We start from the raw sequence: 26,368 nt of genomic DNA, 5'->3' as shown, positions 1-26,368 counted from the left end.
ACTTTTAATTTAAAAGCACATCTGCTTTGTTACCCAAGGTAGCTAACAATGTAACCCAAAAACGTCAAGCTCAAAAAAACAATCATTCCTAAACTAGGATGGGAAAAAAAGGTTGATAAAATAGCTGCAAAAGACATGAAGGTGAGCTGGCATAAAAATGTTTTAATTTGTCTACTGACGGGTAAAGGCACAACCATTGCATCTCTGAGGGGACTATAAAAAAATATAGTCTCCAGGGGAGTGCCCATGTTAGTTTTTGGGGCAAACAAATTAAAAAAAAAATCCTGTACATTTTCTTTCCTGGATCATAGACCATTTGCATCTGATGAAGTGGACTGTGATCTGTGAAAGCTAAAGTGGTAATAAACTTGTCTTTATGGTGCCATGTGATTCTTTATTGCTTTTTAAAAAATGCAGTGAAGCTAGTGAAGCCATATGTTGAAGAGGAAGACAGACACAAGAACTTCTGCATTAGCAATTTATAGCCTTTGTTAATAAAGAAAACTTTATACTGACACAGTGATGCCTAGGTGATGCTGTAAATTGCTACTCTGGAGATACTCCATAAAGGGGAACACTGGCTTTGTAACTCCTACTCCTTCTCCACATTCCTCAAAGTATTACCCTACCTTTGAGCAGATTTTATGTCCACAGGGGCAAAAACCAGCTACTTATAAATTGTTAACTCCTCTTTCTCTTATAGCAGTTTTTCATTTTATGTTGCTATGTGAGCACTCTATGAAAAAGTGCCTCCAAGAAGCACAGATTTATTGGTTTATTCATTAAAAAAAAGAACCTTCTAAATTTATAAACAAACAAATCTCAAATTCAAGGCAAAACATGTCATCCTTTCTTACAGGAGACATGCATTGACAAGTTGCCCTGAGAGAAAACTGAAATATGAGTGCAGGCAGGAGAGTAAGAAAAATGTAGGAACCTATCTTGGTTTTAAACACTGTAAATGTCTAGTTTATTACAGACATTAAGCAAATATGTTAGTTACTTTAAGTCAGCCAGTCTTTTAACTATGCCTGAGCAAATTCATGATGTGGATATTGACTAAAGTAATGTCATTAGAAGAAATAGGTGCATGAAAGATGTGATTGGCAAAGAAAGCAGAAGATGCTTATAGAAGGCCATTTGCCCTGGTTTTCTTTCTTCCCATCTGTTAACACTTCCAATGGTCAGATTAACAAATTTGCATATGCATTCAAGCTCATCTACAGCTGCAATTTATCACAGAAATGAGTACAGCGCCATAAGAGATTATATTTATGGTATCTCTAAAATCTTAAAACACAAAGTCTAATTAAAAGTGAAACCTGAAATTGTTGCATTTTACATCATCTGATCTTTCAAACTTGCTCTAGTTTGCTGTTTGGTAACAAAGGATATTAGTGCAGTGACAACTGCATAGGCAGATCCCATAGAAAAAGATCCAGCAAAGATCCCTAAAAAATTCCCCACCGATTGGAAGAAGGCAGCAGCATCAAATGTGTTGGGATTCTCCTTGGGACTGTAAATTGATATTGAACTGAAATGAAGAAAGACAAAAAGGAGAGAAGAATAATGAATTTTACCACATAGCACAGACTCTAAAATCATGAGCTTAAGATGTACTTTACTAAAGACTAGCAGTTACTCCTCGGGGCTGCTATTAGATCTGAATGTCACGGCATGATGAAATAAGGTTTTATTTTTCAAGGCAGTATCATATGCCACTGTCACTTTTTGCCAGTCTGTAAACATATTTTGTGCTCACATGTCACAAAGAGTATTATTTCCAATCCAACTAGACTTTAAAACATGGTAGGTATGTAAGAAATCTACAGGTGAGCCAGATGACTTTGAATTATTTATTGGCCATATGTCTTCTGAATATGTTCACAAATATTCCTGATAAAAACACTAGATTTATAGCTCACTCACACATGGACAATACAAATTACGGTGCATACAAAATCTTTAGCAGTGATCTTATAAACTGTTACAGTTGTATCATTCATAGCTTTACCCTTCATAAACCAAACTGGGAGCATGTCAACAGCTTCGCAATAGGAAGCCCCAGGGAAACACAAACCAAACATTTTCTTCCAAAGCAAGGAAATAGTTGTCTCTGCTAAGGTTCCTTTTTTACGCCCAAGTCTTTGGCTGCTGACATCAAGATTATATCCTTATGGGAAATTAATGCTATGCCACAGTGAGAAGATCATCTGGTCAAAACATTTCAATTTCCTGCTGATGAGTGACCTAGAATGTTAATCATATTATCAGATTGCCACAATCTTTTTTATTATAAAATTAAACGTAACTTCAACTGCACCAACTTCTAATTAAGAAACGTTTTTTTGATGGCCCTTTACTTTCAGGTTTTTTTACTGATGGTCAGAGAGTTTTAGGTACAGGATTTTCCAGAACAATTTTATTGCCACAAAATACTTAGTATCTTTAACATTAACTACTACAAATTGTTTTAGATTGGAGGAAGAGACATCAATAACTTGTGCTATGCTGATGACACTGCCCTGATAGCCTAAAATGCAAAGGACCTGCAAGCTCTAGTAATAAAAGTCAAGGAAGACAGTGAAAAAAATGGGACTAAAATTAAACAGATTAAATGTAAAGAAGACACTGGGTTTCTAACTAAACCTGTGGAAAAGTCTACACAACTATGGACTCATGCAAAGAATAATTCCCCAGTTGTTACAGATCAGAGAAACATATGTATTGATGAAATGGAGTGCAAGCTTATATAGGTTTTTATTATTATTATTATTATTATTATTATTATTACTACTACTACTACTACTACTACTACTACTACTATTTTAGAAAACTGCTGGCTGGTTTCACATCAGCATTTGCATAAGGGTATACACCTACACTGCAGATACTATAAGAATTAATCTATAGTTTCCTCAGAATACAAGAACAATTTTTTCATATGACATAAGCCCTAATTTGAGGGATCGCCTATCTCCCATGATTTCTGCCCAGCTGGTATGTGCTGGCAGAGATGGTGCACTGTGGATTCCTTCGACTGAACAGTGCCGTCTATCGGGACCTAGGAAGTGTGCCTTCTTTGTCATGGTGCCTGCCCTCTGGAATGAGATTCCCCCTGAAAGCCATGTGGCCTACAGAATCCCTGTTGATGTTCTGTAAGGTCCTAAAAACCTGGTTGTTCTCTCAGGCTTAGATTAGAGCAGATGGAGCCCCTTGTTGGGTGTATTTTTAATCTATGTTTTTGTATCGAGGGGTTGGATCCCCATCTTGTTTTGTTTTGTATTGTGTTTTTATTGCTTATTATATTGTGAGCTGCCCAGAATTGGTTTGGAGTTAGGCGGCACCTAAACTGAAGGAAATAAACAAACAAACAAACAAACAAACAGTCAAATTTAATCAGAATCAGTGTCAGATATATTCATTATCCCATCAATTTTTCTGTGTATTTTCCCAACCAGGAGAACACCTGTAAATCTCATATACAAATTTCCCTCATAAATGCAATATCCAAATATATTTAATTTTGTTTTCATTTTTAATGTTAATTTCCCTAATAAATTCCTGTTTTAATCCAATATTCCCCAAATGCAAACTTTAATAAAAGTAGCTGCAATATTTAACTTTTGGACACATTGCAGTGTGTGCGCACATGCACGCACGTACGTATGATTTGAGCAGCCTTAACCCGAAGATCTCACAAGATAATTCTGCATCATTAAATGGTGCTGTAGGAGGCTCTAATGCCCACAGCTCTGTGCTGCCAATCTAGGAAAGAGAGTCACTGCCATCTGCTGCCACTTCTTTCCCTTGTTACCTTCCCAAATATATAAGTACAAAGGTGTGTTTTTTAGTATCCATGAGCGAAAATTAAGGAGAGAAAGCAAAAGTAGGCAGCAAGTTTTGATATAATTTATTACTGAAGGTATGTCAAACAGTTGAGACCTGGCAGAACATTTCCAATTTCTAGGTAACTGTTTTAAACTGTTGAATTTTCTTTGATGCTGCTACAAAGCAACACATGCTTAAATGAACAGAAATCAAAAGACTGTCACAGTTCATTGTGGCTTTATCTTTCGCATTTTTAAATATATACATGTGTACTAGTTCCCATCTAACAAAAAAATACGAATGCTGAAAATAGCTTTACTTGCTTTTTTAAAAAAGCTTTCCACCTGAAACAAGCAGGAGCCAAATGGCATAACTGCTAGATTAGTGTTTTTTCCTCCTCCAACAAACCGTAGTGTTGTGCTACAATCTGCTTCATAATTTCTCAAAGGTTTATTTGTCTTGCTCTTGTAATTCCAGCAATTTCTTCAGTGCCTGAACGATTCGTCTGGATTTCTCTTGGTGATGTTTTTGAACTTACTGTACTGCTGAAGCTGGCAGTGTTGGATCTGCTGCACATCTTTCCTGCAGACTGAAGCTTCCCTGGAGGCCCACATTCCCTTGTCTGAAAAGGGGCCATGAGAAGAATTTCCTCATGGATTGAAGGAAGTTTGAGAATTCAGCGGGATTGCTGGAGAGGGCTTGTACAGCACAAAATAACCGGCCCACCCTTTTCAGAATTTGAACATTTCTGCCTCTAGCTAGTCACTAATTCTCACATTTTCTGAAGAGATTTAAGGAAAAAAGTTAGTAATTTAATAAAATAATAATACACACACACTAGGATTAGGCTTCACTGAATTATGGACAGGACTAATGAGATAAGCATTATCAATATTGGGTTAGTAAGTGTTTCAAGAATATTTTAACAAAGTAGTGGCAAGTAAAGCTCAATAAATTAATAATCTACAGGTAAACATTTGCTGTCTTTCTGATCTACTTTTAGCTATAGGCCAGAATGCAGCTGAAGGTCACAGGCAACATTAAGAAGCATACTGGGTATTGCTCTTGTAGAGCCAGTACAAGGTGTTGCCAAAGAGAATTAGGTAAGGCTGCTGGCTATGGCCCTTTTGCAATGTCTGAGAATTGTTATAAACCAGAGTGTCTCCAGAGTATGGTAGAAAAAGGCAAGATGGCAGCCGTGCAATTGAAGCTCTTCCCATTTTTATGGGTGTTGCATATACCCTCTTAACTTTTTTGACCATCCCTGCAGACACTCCCATTATGAACAGTATAAATAAAAAAGTAAAGGCTCATTTGAACCAGGCTTAGCTACTGGTGACTTCATAAGATGTCAGTGTAGTTTGAGAGGGCAAGTATAAGAAAGTGGTTTACCACTAGCTTTCATGCCTACCTCTGATTCAGAGGATTCTACTGCCAAAGAGCCTGCTGTGGACACACCAGACAATTGTCAGCCTCCTCATCTATCATAAATACATTAACATTCCTCTATAGACCTCAGCCACAGCTCTTTTCTTAGGCATAGGAGGGCAGCTGAACTGGCTGTCATGTAAGGAAAGGGAAAATATTTCATAATTATTGCATTTTTATTACCCTGGAAAGAAGAGAATCTTGTGAGATTATCTGTCTCAGGTGCCAAAATAACTTGCCTGGGCTTAGGAACTATGCTCCTTAATTTGGTAGAGAGAAAGTGCTATTTGACATTTTGTTTCTGGCAGCAAAAATTAGTTTTCATTATTCTTTATTTCATCTGTTATTTCTATATTTGTATGCTTGGAGCATTTAATTGTTTTGGCTTTACAGTTCTTGGCCTCATAAATGTAATTTGTACGTATACCAACTGAATCGTGTGGAGGAAAATGTACTATTATTATGTCATGGATAGAGTAAATTTTCAGTCTGTGCAGACAGATTCCCAAGTTTTCACTCAAATAACTTCACATAACGGAAGGACAGCAAAGCTGGTTGACATCTAAGAGAATCAAAATTCAGTAAAGAAACTGAAGTCCCACAACTTCCTATTCTATAAATTACTATTTTTAAGAGTGTAAAGAGGTGTACGCTATTATGTCATATGTTACTATTTTTAAGAGTGCAAGGAGTATAAAGAGTGTAAACCATTCTGCAATTGCTTTTTTATAATTCATGATGGTCCTTGTGTGGTATGCTTTATCAGTCTATATGATATAGTGGGGACTGGTATACTGTATCTATTTGGAAAGTTTTTCCATGACAGAGTACAATAGCAATGGCAGGCATATAACTCCTCTTAGCAGAATATTCCACACATCCTTAACCTTATTCAGTGTCACAAAAACACAATATACTTGTTTGGCCTTGCACAGTCTCTTGTTTCTGCAGCAGCAGCTATCTTAACAAATTAATGCATTTATACTATCTACATCTATTTCCTTCATTTCTTAGAAAAGGAGGATGCTTGGGGGGAAGCTAAAAGGCTGTTATATTGCCACAAATAATTCAGAGACAATCAATGTTTTGAAATTGAATTACTGTAATGAAATCTATACATTTTAACATGACATTCTGTTCCATTTTAAAAGCTTCATTTCCAAACAAACCAGCCCAACAATTTAGTTGCTGTATAGATTGGAGCTTAAACTCCAGGAGAAAAGGAATTGAAATTTAAATGTATAGTGCAAGCAATCAGCAGGACAAGAAGCAGCGTTCTCTAATGTCACAATAGATTTCTAACTTACGTGTCCATCATCCTGAAGTATTGGACGTAGTAAAATGGTCTCTTATCAACATTACCTCTAATTCACACTACTTGTAGTACCCCAGAATAATATACCATGATGATTTTCATTCATAGAATTAAATCTGCATCTCAGTTACTACCTAGGAATTCTTGCATACCATTCTTTAAAAGGTACTATTACAGCATCATGTAAAGTTTGCCAAAGACCAAATCAGTTTAATTTTCATTGTAGGTTGTTTTTTTTTTTACTGAAGAGGAACATTCTAATGCCAGTGAAAGTATTCCTTCTGGGGTTAACTGCAGTTCAGAAGGGTTGACTTTGTTCTGAACCATGATGGGAAGGAGAGAATAGTTTTCTTCTCCCATGAAGCAACAATCCTGCTTAAAAACTTCTCTCCTGTGTCTGCTTTTGTTGTTAGTTTTAAATAGATATGATTACCAACAACATCTTTAGTATCATGCCCATGCCCAGTTTGAACAGAAATATAACATGCAGTAACATAAGTTCTCAAGATGTGATTTCTTTTCTTTTCTTTTTTTCTGACATCCGGTCTTTGAGTGTGCAGACAAGTGTCTTGTTTTTAAAAGGTCCACAGACATCTGAAACTTGATATATAAACTTGTCCTTTTGTCCTATAGGGTAAAAGGGACTGTAGAAGTAACTTCTACTGCAGTATATATGACTGCTATTTTAGGCTGTGATGGTCAATATCTCTCTTTATTTGACTGAATATGTGAAAGCTTGAAGGGGGTGAATGATAGGACTGCATACACTGGCCTGCCTATTATTCTGTCTGATCTCTGAGAAGTCCAAAGGAGAACCATGCCCATATCTGCTTGAACACAGATACTTTGGAATCCTGACCTTGCTTAATTAGCGTTTGGATCAGCATTTAAGCAAACATGAATTACAAGTGCTGTTCTGATCTCATGGCTGAATGTGCAAAGGATAAAAAGATAGGATGAGATAGTATGAGCAGCCCTATCTGTATAATATAACCTTTCAGTTCCTTTCATATTCAAGTAAGTCCTTTGCAGCTCAAGGTCATTGCCAATGATATTGATGCTTTTTGCTTGGTGTGAAGACTCTGAAGCAAGAATGGAAACCATTATATTGTCCCTGATGTTGAAAGCTTCTTGTTAAATGTCATGCATCTTTCTCTCCACATTTTACTATTAGATTTAGATTTCTGTCTACATTTTACTGTTAGATTTATTTATTTTTTTTGCAAAATAATCACCCCAGCTCTCTGCCACAATCAAGAATGGCTCTGGAACGTGTGTTTTTGCCCTATTTAAAGATAAAGGTGCTGCTTGACTGTGTCTCTTTTTGCATTATTTTTAAATATAAAATCAGATGTAAATTAAATAAATGACACATGTGAGCTATGTCAAATGTATTGGAACATTTCTTAAAGAATAATTTTATTTGAGATATTTATTTAAGAGAATCCAAAGATTCACATTGGTATATTTAAATTTCCCAATGCTGCGGGAGTCTATAGGAGTGATGGCTATAATAAATTTAAATAAATAAATAATAATAATAATACCAAGAGAGATTAAATCAGCCGTTGAGTTTGCTGCTTTTATGTGAACGGGGCTTCAGTCTTCTCATTTGATTTTATCTGTATTATTTGTTCTGAACTTTTTAGTAAAGGAGATAGAGCTAGATAGATGATAGATAGATAGAAGCTTAAATAAAATAATCTGGTATGGCGTAGTGTTAACATGCCAGTTTTTAATGAGATAAAAATGTATTAGATATTTGATCCTGCATCGACTCTAAAACATTTAAAGGCCTTTTCCTTTTACATGCGGAGTGGAGATTTTTCAAATTATTTTGTTATCCCAGGTGCCAAGGAACAAGCCCAGAATTTTATGTTCTAGATAATATAGTCATAACTGGAGGAAGAGCCAATGTTGTGATGACTGATGCCATTGCAAACAGAATTCTGCATCCTGAAAAGAGCAGTGAGATAGCGAAATTGCCTACAGAATTGCTCCCTTTGTCATGTCTTTTGTGTGTGCATACATATAAGATGCAGACATACCAAATCGATGCTAAAACTTACTTGTCCAGCAACAGGTGACAAGATGGTGTGGGGGTGGACCAGGAAAAATAAGCCTAGTATATAAGGTTATGATACCACTCTACCTCTGGTCATCTACATGCAATGTTAAAAGATATTTGTACTTAGTAAAGAAACGAGGCTATTTTGTTCAGAATGATTGGCATTGTCTCCATGATGTGCTATTCTAACACTCTTCCTGCCTTCATGAATGTTAGTTCCACTTCCACAGTTCTGTAATATATGGTTGCAGCTGTTGCCATGGCAATTCATTTTTTTTAAGTGTTGAACTGAAGACATAAAAACCAGCTGCTATCACAAGAATGTAGATTATGTTCTTATTTCTAGCATGAATGAAAAAAATGGATGCCTGATTTGGCCTCTATATAATAGCAAAATAGCAGAATGGAGGGCAAAGACTTTGTGATGGATATTCAGATTCAAACTGTAAGTCAAAAATTAAAATGGGGTGGGTGCTTTACAGCCTCTTGCAAATTATCTTTCTGAAATATTACGCCAAATAGCTCTGCCATATTTTCATTCAATTCTTCAAATCACTAAGTACTGTTAGTTAGTTATAACTGCAGAAATTAAAATGATCTAGGACTTGGAGCAGCTCCCCTATAAGGAAAGGCTGCAATATTTGGAGTGTACATGATGAGGAGGTAGCTTAAGAAAATGGTCAGGGAATAGTTTTTTTCCACTATATTCTATCATCCACGAAGCCAACAGCTGAGGATTTAGGACAGAGGAAAGGAAACATTTCTTTGTACTTCTGGGAATTCACTCCCACAATATGTAGCTTTCCAACATGGACACATTTTAAAAGAGGATTCAATAAATTTAGGTAAGATAAAACTATCAGTATCTACTAGTTGATAGCAGTATTATCTATTCATTGGACAGTTTGATTGTTATTTTGCAGGCAGCATTGTTAATCCTGGTCTCATGACGTGATGTAAGCATGAAGGAAATCATTTTCAAAAACATCCATTCTTACTCTGATATAACTTTTCAAAAGTACCCAAGGACCTGAATTATTTTCCTTTTCTATAAATTTTGCAGTTACAAAACAGGATACTTATTAACCACAATAAGCCAAAGCATGAAACAAGTACAGTCGTTGCTTAATGACGACAATAGGGACTGGAAGATTGGTGGTTAAGTGGGGTAGTTGTTAAGTGAGTTACTACACGACCGGATCCGAGTTTACAACTATTTTTATGACAGTCATTAAGCAAATCAATGGTCGTTAAGCAAATCCAGCTTCCCCAATGGACATTTTTCCCCAGAATTCGCTTAACAACCATGTGATTTGCTTAATGATTGCAGTGATTCACTTAAAGATCATTGTAAAAAGGGTTGCAAATCATGATCAGGTGACTGCAGGAGGTGATGTGATGGCTTGTGGTGGTTGTAAATGTGAATACAGATCATAAAGCACTTTTTCTGAGGCCATCGTAAATTTGAACCATCGTTAAATGAATGGTTGTTAAGTGAGGACTACCTGTAGCTAACTACAAATTGTTACTAGGAAATGAGCCTGCACAGATTGCAAAAGATCACTTGCTCAGATAGGAGAAGGATAGAATTCTGAAATACGTCAAGAAGTTGTTCTATATATGGAGAAGGACAGAGAATCAAGGAGTAGAATGGCTTTGAAGTGGGGCATTGGATACCCAAAAGTGATACCTGGCAAGGGGGAGGAAGAAGACAACTGTTATCCAAACCTCTGTAGGTCCCCACTTTTCCCAGCTACTCTTTTTCACCAGACCCTGCCTCTAAGAGACTCTGAGTATACAGATGGTGAGAATTTAACATCATAAAAAATGCAGAAAGGAAGTCACTCCACCTTAGAAACATATTTAAAGACATTTCTTCATGCACAACTCTTCTTTCCACTTCTCACCTTTTCTCTCATCTCCTCTCCATTTTTTTCCTTTTCCTTAAATTAGGACACTGAGTTTTATATTTTTTATCAAACTTCAAATGCTCAATTTTCTTCAAACACAGAAACAAGAGTTAAAACCTGCCTGATTCTTAATTCTCATGCTTACAACTTACTCAAAGAACCAAGGAAGGATGTCATTTGGGTGTAAATGTGGCATGGTCATGCCTCTGATTGAATCAACTGTATATGTAAAATAAAATAAATGCAAGATTTCTTACAGTTTTCTTTCTTACATTTCTTACCATTTTACAAATTACCCTGGGGGGGGGGCAAGGTTAACTGAAGGACCCCACACCACTATGTAGTTAGCCTAGGTTAGATTGGTGAATCCCTAATTCATCAGGGCTTCTCAGTAGTTGCATCTGGAGCTTGGAATCAATGGATGGACTCATTGTTAATATGGATACCCTGAAAGCCAAGGTGTATTCCCAGAATCATAGACTGGCAAATCTATCGTAAATGTTAGTTACCTGAGGAAAAACTCTGGGAGATTCAGATTGATTATGGGATCTGAGGTATGGTATGGTATGGTATGGTATGGTATGGTATGGTATGGTATGGTATGGTATGGTATGGTATGGTATGGTATGGTATGGATGTATGAAAGAAAGAAAGAAAGAAAGAAAGAAAGAAAGAAAGAAAGAAAGAAAGAAAGAAAGAAAGAAAGAAAGAAAGACATACCTTGACTCCCAATTTGGTATAACAAACATATTTAAGTGGTAACAAGGAACTGTCAGCATATTTATCTGTCTGAGATAGGTAAAACCAGAGGTTTTTTCCCCCTCTCAATTTAGTACAGCTCACAAAGGTCTATCACACCAACCATAGTTCATATTTAAGCATTCCAGACATAAAAGCTGTATTTGGACCTTAATTCAGCAAAGATTATTAAGAGTTAAAGGTCTTGCTGTGTGTCATTTGGAAAGAAAATACCCTAAGCTTCCACTGGAAACTTTCAATTTAACTTTTAGCCTTTGAGCAGTGCAGTGTTAATGATCACCATTCAGATAACATATAGACAGATTTTTCATTATTTTTATTTTTAGACATGATTTCTGCAATTTATAAAGGCAAATCCCTAATATGATGCTTATCTGTATTCAGTACATACTATTCCCTATGTTATCTAGCCTCTTCTGTTTTTAGAAGAAAAAAATATTTTAAAAAATACTGGTATGAAAAAACAATATTCATGCAAAAACTAATAATGCATAAGAGTCACGTATTAGCTTTGCATTTATAAAAGTGAAAAAATCTTTTTAGTGCTTTTATGAGAATGAAAATCAACTCAGATATGTTCCAAGAATATGCTCCACCTCTTCTGGCTAAATATTCAGAACAAATTTTTGAAACACTGTGATGTGAATCACAGATTAAAGAGTAGCTAACATATCTACTTACAAATGGGTCCTCTAGAAGAAAATAAGGACTCTAGTAACAGGTTGTGATTATTAAATTAGTATACAGGTAGTTCTGATTTAGTGACTGCCTTGGACAGTGACCGTTCACAGTTATGAAAGTGATGAAAAAGTAATTTTGCAGCCAATGCCTGCATTTAAGCTCTTTGCAGTCTCTCTCTCTCTGTCACATGTTCACCATTACAGTCAGTATGAGTTGTCCTGTTCCTCACCCATTTTTTTATTCCCCCCGCCCACCGAGCAGAGAGATTGTCTAAACAAGCTATCTCTTCCTGAGCTGCTTTTCTCCGAAAAAGTGCTAACTGCAAGTTAACAAGCTCAGCTCTGTGACCTTAATTAGTTGATTAGAGCCCTCCACAGGCTTGCTCTGCTGCCTGAAATTGACCAGACCTTAATCAGTTTCACACTAAAGGCTTTCTTTTGCCTCCTAAAGGGCTTGCTAGGCAGACAGCGGGCACTAGCGCATTCCTTTCAATGGGTATTCTTCATTGTGTGCCTGTTTACTTTCTTGTAATCCATTCCTCTCCAATGAATGTAAATGCAAACATCAAGTCTCTTCTTGGTAATTTTCCCAGTGCTGGGGTGACTATTCCAAAGGGCGGGGGAGTGGGGGAAAAGGGCTATAAGATTTGCCCTTTTACCTGGCTTCCTCGCGAGTCAAGTTCCAGAAACCTTCTCCACTGTTTGGGCTCACTGAGTTGTTTGTGGTCATAAACTTCGGACACTGTAAAGCAAAGGATAGCTGAGGTAAAATTGTAAGCTCATTTGCGGTTGCATGATTTTCACTTAGCAACCACTTCGCTTAATGACCAAGTCACCAGAACCAATTGCAGTCACTAAACTAGGACTACCTGTATGAGTTTGCAATATTTTATTTTTGGCAGCCAGTTAAGCAGGAATTAACACCAGACAAACAATCAGGCAGAAAACAATACCCAAATCAAAGAACTACCAAGGTGAAAACCACAATCCCACCAACACTGCAGTGTAGGGCAAGCTTCAAGTAGTTCTTGGGTTATATCCATTTGTTCAGTGACTGTTCAAAATTACGTTGGTGCTGAAAAATATGGACTTATGACTAGTCCTCACACTTACAACTGTTGCAGCATCCCTCCTGTCATGTGATCAAAATTTGGGTGCTTGGTGATCGGCCCACATTTACCACCATTGCATTGTCCCAATTACATTCTCCTGCCTTTGCAAGCTGCTTCTGCTTCAACTCCCCCACCTGCCTATCTCTCCCCTTGCAGTGACAGAGCACCCATGCCATGGGGCTGGAGGCTGGTCGGTGAGGCCAGTGGAAAGGAGGCAAGGCAAAGACAACAATGAAGGTCAGCTTGGAGCAGCAGTGGGTGGCAGCAGGTAGGCAGTGGCAGCAGAATACAGTGGCCTCTTCATCTTGACCATGGTCTGCAGGGTGGTCAAAAGGGCAGAGATGGGGGAGGAGATAGGTGGGTGGAGGGAGCTGAAGTGGAGGCAGTTTGCACAGAGCAGGATAAGTGTGAGGTCCTCGCCTATGACTGCATGGCCCTTGCCTAATGACTGCAACCAGGACTGCTAGGACTGCTGTTGCTAAGCGGTACAGTCATGTGATGTTTCACTTAACAATGGAAATTCTGGTCCCAATTAGGGTCATAACCTGAGGTCTACTTGTACTGTATATAAACAGGGAGAAAACCCCACACTTACTTGCCCTGTTGATGTTACTTACCGTATTTTTCTGACTATAAGACGATATTTTTTTCTAAAATCCTTACCCTAAAAACTGAAGGGCGTCTTATTCAAGGAAGTCAGCTGAGAATCACACGGTTCCAAACTGCCCATACTTTGTTTCTGCAGAGAGGCTTCCTCCTATTGCTAGCCTCCAATCACGAGTGAAATAGCTTGTCTCCCAAACAGACTTCCTCCAATCACGAGCCTGATGTAACTGACGTCAGCTGATGCTGGACAAACCAATTAGAGGAAGGCTGATTGCAGAGACAAGCTATCTGCAGTTTCACTCGTGCTTGAATGTAATCAGTTAAGCAAAAGAGCCTGGAAATAGAGCTGCAGAGAGACGGTTTGGACCCCCTCCCACTGAGTGTATCAGGTCAATGTTAACTAATTACTAAATAAAAATGTGTTCTGCACTATCTTTAAAATATTGATTTTTTAATTTGGGGCTGGAAAAGTGGGGGTCGTCTTGTACATGGGGGCGTCTTATTGTCGTAAAAATACGGTAGTTGGGTAATGAAATCTCTGCAACAAGCAACCAAGCTCAGAAAGTACCAAGGATTCCCCAGTTCAACCCTGAGCTACAGATATTCTCTTCTATTAAAAAGATCTTCTCTGACAGTTTGGGTCTTGGGAGGTGGCAATCTGACATTATACCTGGGAAGGCCTCAGTTTCTCCATACAATGGATATTGGCTTAAGGTTCCTTTGTGGTTCTTAATTAGCAGAAATGGGAAAGGATTTTTCTTCTTTTGGATTTGTTTCTATAATCATGGATGGAAAAGAAAAAAATGTGGTGATATCAAATATTAGTTGAGTGCATAACTGCTTCTTCATCAGAACAGACTTGGTGGTAGATAGAAACTTACAGCCCCCCTACCATGGATTTTCCTCACTGCCCCCATTAAGACACTGCATAGATATGGTATTGGTGGAAGAACAATGAATCAAAAGAGAAAACTATCTATCTGTGTATGTCCAATCTCTTCAGTCAAAAAGAGTAGCAAGCCTTTATGAATATTAATTGTAGGAACCAATATTAAAGGACTCACTGGGGAAGGCTACTTTAACTACTACAGAATCCTTCAAGCTTCTATGGACCCAGTAAGAATAATGTGCAGTAGACCTAAACTCCATATCAAATTATCTTGGTCTTACAAAAACTGTCATATTATGGAAGAAAGGTTATTTGGAGAAGAAAAACCAAGTAAGGAGATACATGAACACAGGAAAGGAAATGGGAAAAAAAAAACTTCTTCCCAGACAAGCTCAGTTAAAGCAGACTGCACTTGAGTTTTGAAGTACGCTCAGCAGAAATCTCTAAAAGAAGAAAGCTTTGATGTCAATAAGGTTGGTAGTACTAAACATTGCTAAATAATTGACTTTTGGAGGTAAACCATAGGCCTTACAAAATAGCATTCCTAATTCTCAACTTGCAATATCATATTTTAAAATGAAATTTAAATGTGCAAGTAAATATAGACCTGTGCACTGATTTGATTCAATAGGATATGGCAACTGTATGCATTCTGGCTGATTTGAGCTGTTATATTTTCAAACAACCCTGAGGACAAACTCTATGACAGGACTCACTAAAATCCATACTTATTTAACAAGCAAGTAATCCAGCAACATATGGCTGCATTTAGATTGTATTTATAGTTGTAATCTGATCTATCCAGAAAGCTCAAAAAAATTAAGCAATAGTGTAATGATAGTTTATAAATGAATATTGGACAGCCACCAGTAATGACTGAACAATTATGGCTACAGAATAATTTAGGAGACAGATTTAAACCTGACTGAATATTGTGTCCTCCCATATAAGAGTATAGAAATAGCTTTAAAGAAGGAATTCAAAAACCTTTATGTAAATATCAACTTAGCCCAGATAGACAGGAGGGGGTGAGGACAAAAATGTAAGCCTTCTCCTTGATTCTTGATTATTATACTAGGGGGGAAAGATAGAATTTCTGGCAGGCTTTCAAAATCCTGTTATTGTATCATGTAACAATAAAGTAGAATTCCAGTAGTTCATGTGGTGTGTATTTCCTGACCTAGTCTTTGTTGAACGGCTGATACCTCCCCTCAAACCAAACACCCATAAATGAAATTGTTTGACAGTATTTCTGAGATGTCAAATTTGGAAGTGAAATACACTCATTTAGTTTACAGACCATAGGTTGAATGTGAAATTACAGATTGCCATACTTGTATATCTTCAGAAAAACAAATAACATGATTCAAAAGTCTTAAGTTTAACTATACTAAAAAAGTTGCTCATATTGCTACATTAACCATATACAAAAATGATTTTGTTGCAGCGTAAACTCAATTGGCATATTTAAGCCTTTCACCATTATCCCCATTTGTCCTCTTCTTCATAAGATGCTCTTTCTCAAAACACAGTAGAAATAAGAAAAGAACTATTTCTACAATGGTGCAGCAGAGACCTATGGGGAATCCACAAAATGCCGTGAAGGTAATAGATTGGCAAATAACTGATAGGCAGAAGCACATTGCTTCTCATCCTGGAACTTACTCCATGAATTTATTTAACTACTATAGAGCTATTTAGTTTCATGGACATCATCACAAAGTGAACAAATTAAAAAGCACTACTTCATGCTTATCCTGAATCTATCCTGATGTCATTAGATGATCCCATGGTTCTAGACTAACCCCTTTGGATTCCAGATTGGCTGTCAATTGATCTTTCTTTCATGGGAAACACACCTTTCATGCCTTATGGAATGCATACCATGCACATCAAGAATCACACAGGATATTTTTCATTTCAAATATTTGTGGTAAGTAATTGCCTAGCTTTTTTTTTTTTTGTAAATCTTTCAAGACCTTCCCCCAATTACAGATTTTCCCTCTGCACTTTGTTCCATTACATAATTGCTCTTATAATTAGGCAGAATTGTTTCTTTTTTACCATTTTGATATTCTTTAAAATATTCAAAACCTTTCCATTTGTCCCCTATGTTTTTCTCTTTCATTTTATAGAAGGGTCAGGGACACCAAGGATGCGAATTATAAAGAATACTTTGTCTGTCTGTCTGTCTGTCTATATATCATATTTTTGAGATAATGTTCCTGTTAGATTCCCTATTTCCGACACTTGCATGTTGGCTGCACAGGTAGTCCTCAACTTCTAACCATTTGTTTAATGACTGTTTGACATTATGATGGTGCTGAAAAAAGTGACTTATAACCAGTCCTTCCACTTATGACTATCGCAGCATCCCTGTGGTCATGTGATCAAAGTTTGGGTGCTTGGCAACCAGCATGTATTTACCATGATTGCAGCGTCCTAGGGTCATGTGATCACCATTTGTGACTTTCCCAAGGGGCTTCTGACAAACAAAGTCAATGGGGGAAGCAGGATTCACTTAATAACCATGTGATTCACTTAACCACAGCAAAAAAAGCAGTAAAATCAGGTAGGGCTCACTTAATGGTCACATTGCTTAGCGACAGACGTTCTGGTTCCAATTGTGGTCATAAGTCAAGGACTACCTATACTATTTGTTGTTGTTGTTGTTGTTGTTAATGGATATATTATGAGCAAAAGAAATATATGTTTCTGAAGGTCTATCAGGTACACAGATAATCAGTGAAATGATCCTAGCTTGTACAGCATATATGAACGGTTAGGTTTTGATCTATGTTCTTTTTCATGGTAGGATTGATAAATTAGCCATAAACCATATTTCTTTTTATATTTTAAAAATACAAAATACTGATAATTGCTTAAAAGCTTAATACACTTCAGTGTATAAAAGACAAACGCCTCCAGAATAGGGAGCAAGGCGGAGTGAATTGCCTTGTAATGGAAAGACTCAGACTCCTTCCAATTAACTACAGTTTGTTGTTGTTCAGTCACTAAGTCGTGTCCGACTCTTCGTGACCCCATGAACCATATCACGCCAGGGTGAGTGGTCCATAGTAGTAGATATAATAGTCACCTGAATTTAATTCACTCATTCCCATCCATTTTAATTTGCTGACTCCCAAAATGTCAACGTTCAATTTTGTCATCTCATGTTTGACCACATCCAGCTTGCCTTGGTTCATAGATCTTACATTCCAGGTACCTATACAATATTGTTCTTTACAGCATCGGACCTTTTTTTCGCTTCCAGATACATCCACAGCTGAACGTCCTTTCAGCTTTGGCCCAGCTGCTTCACTCTTTCTGGAGCTACTTGGAATTGCCCTCCGCTCTTCCCCAGTAGCATGTTGGACACCTTCCAACCTGAGGGGCTCATCTTCCGGCGTCATATCTTTTAGCCTTTTGACATTGTCCATGGGGTTTTCTTGGCAAGGATACTGGAGTGGGTTGCCATTTCCTTCTCCAGTAGACCACATTTTGTCAGAACTCTCTGACATGACGTGTCCGTCTTGGGTGGCCCTGCACAGTATAGCTCATGGCTTCACTGAGTTACGCAAGCCCCTTCACCACGACAAGGCAGTGATCCATGAAGGGAGTTAACTACAGTGTCACTATCCAAATCTGTGCTACCACAGAGAAACATTATTCAAGTTAGTATTGCATTGTCCACATCATTTGTTACTATTGTGGCATGTCATTACATATCATATGTTTCTATGCTGGGAAACAGCAGGACATTTACTGATTATGATAAACAATCAGTGATTATCGTTCTAATAGCCCAATGGACAATAGACCTTGCTGCCCATCCTCAGATCCCTACTTTCTTTCATCTGAGCATGTGTGTATCCTAGGACTGATGAAACTTTTTAAGGAAAGGTTGTTGAGAATATGGTTGGATTACAGGGCCTGGATATCTCTGAGACTGCCTTCTACAAGTTGAATCAGCTCACCTAGTGGTATCCGGTAAAGATAACTTGTTAATTATGTTACTGATTTTTAAAAAATATTTTAAATTGTTTCTAGTAAGCCACTTGAAGTATTTAAAAATGGAGGAGCAAATAAACAACAACAATATCAGAGAAAGAACTTGCTGTGGTTAGTTTCCCTCTTAATCTATCAATTTGTCTAATATAATCAATACAATCTATTTGATTTGTGACAAGGTCTGTATATATGGGTATGGAAAAGTATGACTGAATGAGATTCTGAGACAATGAACTCATTGGACATGACTTACAGAAATACCATCATCAGGGGAAAAAAAGAAGAAATATTGTGAAATGTTGGACGTATGAATGATGCCATGCATGGTATGGTTTTCTGAAGAAATATTGGACTTGCAGCATGGAAGGAAATAGGGAGAGAACAAATAAATATTGTGCTTCTGCTAGATAATATTAGTGAAATTCACTGTAATGTAGAAATGTAGCATTCTTGTTGTTCCACATGGTTTCTCAAAAAGGCTATCAGGAAGTTATCATATTTTTGTCTTCTGAAAAAAAAAAAACTACTTCATGAAGAACCAAAGATTGCATAAATGTTTTTATCTTTAGGAAAAATAACTTTGGTTTACTAGTTTTTAGACGCTCTTAAATTTGTGTTCTAAGAAACAGTAATGTTATTAGATAAATGAAATAATAATTTTGATATTTTGTCAGTAGACTAAGGAGAAATATAATTTTCACCAAATCTCCTTCCTCCCTGTAGCTCCAGGGAGGTTATTGGTGGATATGGGACATCAAGGAAAATACTGGAAAACACTCCTCCCTGTTCTGCCTTTGGAAGCCTCCATTGGATCAAAATCTTTCATCATTCTAGAAACCCATTCCTAGACATTATTTGTCTAGACATTCCTAGACTCCTTGTGAATTTGCAAGACATTTACTTATACTTCTGAAACTTCCCTGCTGAACCTTTATACTTTTAGAAGAGTTAGCTGTAATCACCATCAAAACACTGTCAGCTGAGTTCTAGTTTTGGAGTATTTATTACTGGCATTGATGGGCAAGAAGTGGAAAGAATACATTCTGATTTCAAATTCACAGCTGGAGATTATTTGCTAGCTTCTATATAAATCTTTGCTATTTAAATCAGCACACTTGATATAAAGGTTATTGAGAGAGTCTGTGAAGTATTCTACAAGGTCCTTCAACCTGGCAACTTTCCTTTTTTATCAGTAGGTTAGAAGCAAAATGTAAGAAAACTATCATTTCACAGAAATGGGAATCAAAGCATGAAGCGTTTAAGTATATTTGGAAAGTGAAAATCTGTCATGAACATTGCATCTATGATATCAAAAGGGGACTCAGAATTAGAACCAGACAAAAGAAGTAACAGTTCACTTCTATTGACAGTTATGTGGCAACGTTCCTACTATTTTGATTATCCTATTTCAAACTTTAAATTGTTATGCTTTTAAGATATACAAAGGAATGTCTGTCATGAGTAGACCGCATATTCTTTCCTATTTTCTTTGCCAAGACCCATAGGTGAACCTTTTTATAGAGGTGATAAATAATGGTTTTGTTTGCTGTAAGAGTATCTCATGATTTCTCAGAAGCAAAGCTACACTAAATCTTTATAGCATGATAACAAATTTACAGCATAGATGCTGCCCCGCTTAATTCAACAGTGTTGTCTGCATAGGTTTAGCGCGTAAAACATAATGAGGTTTAGAAAGTACAAATTTATTATGATATTTGCAAGGCATGTTTGCCCATACTGTGGGGAAAAATTCTTCCAAAGTTCAGGTAGATAGAAAGTATACATTTGTGTGTGTGAGAAACTCATATTCCAATTATTTCTAAATGAATGAGCATTTCAAATAAAGAAATGGGTTGCACTGGGCATTAGATGTCCTCCTTTTTAGTATAACCTAGTTTATAGTAAGTTCTCTGATTGGATAATTATCCCATATCCATTCTAGTAGGATAAGTATAAATGTGAACAAGCTCAAGGCAATGACAGGGCTTCTGTAGTTCCTGGCACCCTACCAAGTGGTATCTCACATAGAGAACAGTACAGCACACAGTACTGAAAATTATATAATTTTTCATGATGTATTATATCACTGGCAGTGTACTCCAGGGGAAACATATTTCTATAATTCTGGTGAAATCACTAGGAGCTGTGGCTGATAAACTATTTCTTGTAATTTGGGGGAGGGGGCGCCCTTGAGTCAGTGTTGTCTCCTGGCAACTGCCTGGACTAGTCCTTGCAAGTTTTCTTGGCAAGATTTTAGAAGCAGTTTGCCACTGCCTTCTTCCTAGGGCTTCCTAGGGCTGAGAGAGAAGTCCAAAGTCACCTAGCTGGTTTCATGCCTAAGGCAGAACTAGAACTCATAGTCTCCCAGTTTCTAACCTGGTGCGTTAACCTCTATACCAAATTGGCTCTCCTTTCTTGTGATTGGAAGATACATGAATTAGTCAGTTGACTCCATTTTTCTTCAATATATTTTATATGGAGTCTGTTTGACTTCATACACCCATATATTTGGTCCAGATCAGCCTACCTTCAGCCAAATCCAAAGCACAGGCCTAAGTTTTAATTTAACAGGGTCATGCAGATCAATGAGAAATGGTAACATTTTGGCAAAAAAACAATTAGCAACTGGGAATTTTGCTTCCAGAATTCTTACAGCTCAGTTACCTGTATCTTATAGAAAATACCACTTGCCAATTCTATGGAAATATATTGCATCATTGAACTTTCTAGGTTTGTTGAATCCTATGCAGTTATATTCAGCAGAAGCTGAAAAGAAAAAAACCCAGCCAGTTTTTCATATTATCTCAAGAGACTTTGGATTTGTGAAATTCAGGTAAATTTTGTGGCAAATTATTTATGAAAATGCATGTGGATTACTGGTTGTGAAAGACCCATCTTGGGCACATCAAAAGAAAAGTTCCATGTCCCCAATCTCCTTTTATTCTAGGTATGAATGAAATAATCTCCGAGGGCAAAGTGATCATGTCACATATTTCTTAGAATTAAATCTTAGAGTTGAAGTGAACTGGATGTAGCAGATTTTTTAGCATCTCCCAGATGTGTTCAGATTACCATATTTTGAGCACAAGGCATTAAATATATACAAGATACTATCAATTCATTCAATCTTGCACTCACAGAATCATACTGTAGACTAGGGCCAGTTAGGTCACTAAGTCCAATCTGTGGCTCAGTGCATAGATCCAAATGAATGTATCCCAGACAGATGGGACAAATATCTATGTGGCTTCTACTTGAACACAGTAGGATAGGGAAGCCCATCACCTCTCTGGGTAATTGTCAAACCTCTCTTACTGTTAACCTTTTTCTACCATTCAACTAAAATCTGCCTTCCTATACCTTAAATACATTATTTTGTACCCTGCACTCTGAAACAAGTAAGAACAGATCTTGATTTTCTTATATGTGACACTGTTGAAGAATGCTATCATATCCCTCCTCAGTCTTATTTTTTTCAGAGCTAAGCTTACTCAGCTCTTTCAAACTCTCCTCCTAAGGCTTAGTTTCTAGTCCTATACTGATCCTATGAGGCTGTTCCAATTTTGGCGAGTTGTTGAAATACGATGGCCAGAACTGTATTCAATACTCAAATAGGAGCTGACCAAGGCAGAATAAAATGAAATGACTGCTTTCTTTGATTTGAAAACTATACTTCCATTAATGCAGTCTAAAATTTCATGAGGTTGTTTTTGGCAGCTACATCATACTATAGTTTCAGCACACTTTGTTTGTAAATACATTTCTAAGCCAAGAACTACTTGTCCCATATCTTTGCATTTGATGTTGGTTTCCTAAGGGAACAATTTTGTATTTTTCTTTGTTAATTTTTTTTAAAGAAAAATACAACAATTTTATATTTTTCTTTGTTAATTTTTTTTAAAGAAAAATACAACAATTTTGTATTTTTCTTTGTTAATTTTTTTTTAATCTCACAATATCATTTTGAATTTTATTTCCATCTTCTAGTGTATTAATTATTGTACCCAATTTCTATCAGCTGCAAATCTGATCAGCATTCCTTTCCTCTTTCATCCAAATTATTAACTAAAATATTGAAGAATAATTCTCTCCAAACTGAAGAGAAAGTGCTGATGAGCATTATCTGAGTATGGTTTTCGAAAGACTATGTTATTAGTAAACCTCTGATGCTTAACATAAAAAAATAGCTCAGAAACAGTTTTTCTTTTGCAGAATCTGTAGTCAAAGTTCTCCACAGACAAGACCAAAAGCAAAGCAAAGCAAAGCAAACACAGAAAAGGTTTGTATTTGCAGCACACAATATTTCTTTCCTATTTATCTTAAGATTAGGATCCAGAAGAAGGATTAACTTTTGCTATGTTGGTTCTTATGTAGGCAAAACAATTCTTTCACATCAAATACAACACAACTATTAATTCAATGGTACTGCCCATAGTTAATTGATTCTGAAAATTGAAATTCAGGGCCTGTCAGTTATATATGAGTATCACCTATTCCTATAAGAGAGTTTCTTTGTTAAGCCTTATTTTTGTAATAGAATTACAATATAACCAAAAATTTATGACAATAAATACAGAGAAATGCTACTTCACACACATGAATCATATAATTTTTGTTTTTTTCTTCATTCTGTATATGACTGTACTGAAAGCCATCTTGATTCACACTCACTTAATGTGAATAAAAGCCTCTGATCACAGAAGCTTTGATACTGAGGGGGACAGACATATATGATTAGGGTCTGGTACCTACTCCTACTTTAATTAATCTCATACAATGTTACTCATTAAGAATGGAAATAGTGTATATTGCTATGTTTAGAGAATCATTTGCAGGCCAGTATCGAAATCCAGTTATAACAAACTATCCTTTTAAAAACGATAATGAAGGGGAAACACAAAAACTAGGGGGGAAAAACCTTCTTTTAATTAAAAACCTGGCCACTGGGAGAACAGTACTTCAGAAGCCTTATATATAGAAGCACAGGTGTCTGGTAGAAGCTATGATGGCCTCTCCTGGCAAATAGAAGGGGTAGAAATGGAAGGAGTAACAGACTTCATTTATTTGGGCTCCAAGATCACCACAGACGGAGACTGCAGCCATGAAATTAAAAAACGCTTGCTCCTTGGGAGGAAAGCTATGGCAAGCCTAGATAGCATATTAAAAAGCAGAGACGTCACCTTGACGACAAAGATCCGCATAGTCAAAGCTATGGTTTTTCCAGTAGTAATGTATGGCTGTGAGAGCTGGACCATAAAGAAGGCTGAGCGCCGAAGAATTGATGCCTTTGAACTGTGGTGCTGGAGAAGACTCTTAAGAGTCCCTTGGACTGCTAGGAAGTCAAACCAGTCAATCTTAAAGGAAATCAACCCTGATTGCTCATTGGAAGGATTGATAATGAAGCTCAAGCTCAGATACTTTGGTCACCTAATGCGAAGAGAGGAGTCTTTGGAAAAGACCCTGATGCTGGGAAAGATTGAAGGCAAAAGGAGAAGGGGACGGCAGAGGATGGGATGGTTAGATAGCATCACTGAAGCAATGAGCATGAAACTGAGCAAACTCAGGGAGGCAGTGAAGGACAGGAAGGCCTGGCGCAATATGGTTCATGGGGTCACGAAGAGTTGGACACGACTTAACAACTGAACAACAACAACAAATGATGGCCTCAAAATATCCATAACTGACATCACCATACCAATGATGTGAATTATATACTTTCATAATTTTATGTTAAAACATGATACAAAGTGATGCAAGCATGTAATTTGTGTTATCTGTGTGATTGTATCAATAGAGCCAACATCCCTTGCCCCCTGTCCTGTGGATGCCTATACATGGAAGGGAGAAAACATCCCAAGAGAACAAGATATCTGGAGATTGTATTCTAGTCAGCATTGGACTACTCATAGGCCAAATAAAACTGTTAGCATGAAATCCTCATTTTCTGTTGCAATATTATAATACTGTTATTTAAATCTCCCAAAAAACACATACAGCCATAAGTACACACACTATGGCTGGGATCACACATTATACCTAGCCATAGTTGTTTAACAACAAACAAATAAAATAAAAATGGATAGATAATTCAATACACTAAAACAAATCACAATAAATATAGCTTAACCCATTGTGTGAACTCAGGTATAATGACTATAAGGAATGGTTTTATATATAAAGGCTTAGTAAAGTAAATACATTCCTTTACTACACATTGTTGGAATTGGGTGGTAGGATCATTGATACTGCTCCACCCGATCAACTTGAATTGTATATAGTCTTTTTATATAGAATTGTTATTAGGTAATTTTAATATGGATATTTATATTTTCATTGTTTTTACTGCTTTGGATTTTTATTGTGAGTTGCCCAGAGTCGCCCACAGGGGGAGATGGGCGGCATATACTTTTAATAAATAAATAAATAATAAATAAATAAATATTTAAACAAATGTGTGAATGTGCTTCAAAGTATTCAAGATAATATTCAACCAGAAGCAATCATGTTTTATTTAGCCCCATTCACTTTGATCCACTGATTTTCATGATGAAGTAGCTTTCACCAGTGCATTTCACAATTAGTTTAATGGTCTAATTGTGCACCTACTTATGCATTTAAAATAAAACAATGCATCCTATTTTGTAGGTACTCCGTGGAAATTTGAGTGCATGGCCAATTATGAATCAGTGCAGATAAATATTAAGCTTAGATAAATGTTTTAATGTTTGAAGAGTTGAAATAAAACCATTACTTTAAAGGCACCATATACAAATAGTGAATGTTAATATATGAGTAACTTTTTAGCAACAACTGAAATTTCTCTTTTTAAATGTATAGGAAAAGTGTAATTCAGAAACGCTAAGAAACATCAGCCATTGATTTAACAAAAGAAACTTTGCACTTACTATGTGAGAACTATAGCCACAGCATCATTAAGGACACTTTCTCCAAAAAGGAGAGTATAAAGATCTGTATCAACATGAAGCTCATGAAAAATAGCTAGGACTGTCACTAGAAGAAATAAAAAAGAAAATATGTTATGCTCAGATTTCTTTTGACCAAATGAATTAAAAGCCATACATACCAATCATGTTATGCCTTTTTGAGATAAGCAAACTTAAATGTATGAGGTAGGAAAAAGAAATGCAGCTAAATCTCGTTTATGCCAACACAATTCACTATACCATTCTATATCTTTTTATTTTTGCAAACCATTGTCATTTACCCCATATAATTGCTTTATACATTTCTTTTTGATCTTTTAACTTTTCAATTCCTTCTTTCTGAGGATCTCATCAACTCTGTCTGACCATGACTTTCTTTGTCTTCCCCTTCCTCTTAATCCATTCACTATTACTTCCTATATTTGTTTTGCAATTTCATCCTCTTTTATTCTGTGTGACCAAAGTAACTCAATATATGCCTTTTCTACAGGTCACTTTTGTATTCAGTCCACATTCATACAGCACCCATTTATTCTTGACCACATTCTTTCTTGTTTTATCATATGTACCTTTTAAGCATCCCATTCCTTCTGCATTCAATGTATTTTTATGTTTCTTGTGACATACCCAACTTTTACTCTCATAAAAGTAAAAGCATGCTGTTATACAGTATGTGGCCATTTTTTGCTTCTGTCTACAAAGATCTCTTTTTACAAACACAGGAAACATATTGTGTTTGAAGAAACATTCTACCTACCATCTTTCTAACAGCATTTGCATGCCTTAAGATTTCTTCATCCATTTTTCTCATCTTT

The 26,368-nt window shown here is 36.6% G+C and overlaps 1 protein-coding gene across 1 annotated transcript in view; it reads right to left on the bottom strand.

Moving 5' to 3' along the window:
• Window positions 1-26,368, bottom strand: part of SLC9A9 (solute carrier family 9 member A9) — a 249,281-nt gene that overhangs the window by 144,531 nt on the left and 78,382 nt on the right. The window contains exons 6-7 of the mRNA XM_088131845.1: window positions 25,515-25,620; window positions 1,396-1,534 (exon numbers count right to left, since the gene is read on the bottom strand). Of these exons, the coding sequence (XP_087987971.1) occupies window positions 1,396-1,534; window positions 25,515-25,620 (245 nt within the window). The remainder of the gene's footprint in view (window positions 1-1,395; window positions 1,535-25,514; window positions 25,621-26,368) is intronic.

The sequence above is a fragment of the Python bivittatus genome, unplaced genomic scaffold (assembly GCF_059951505.1).
Source record: "Python bivittatus isolate LINGU-HERP-01145 unplaced genomic scaffold, Pbiv_v1 ctg000980_np1212, whole genome shotgun sequence".
Lineage (NCBI taxonomy): Eukaryota > Metazoa > Chordata > Lepidosauria > Squamata > Pythonidae > Python > Python bivittatus.
The sequence above is the reverse complement of the archived record's forward strand: the minus strand, read 5'-3'. Positions and strand labels throughout refer to the sequence as shown.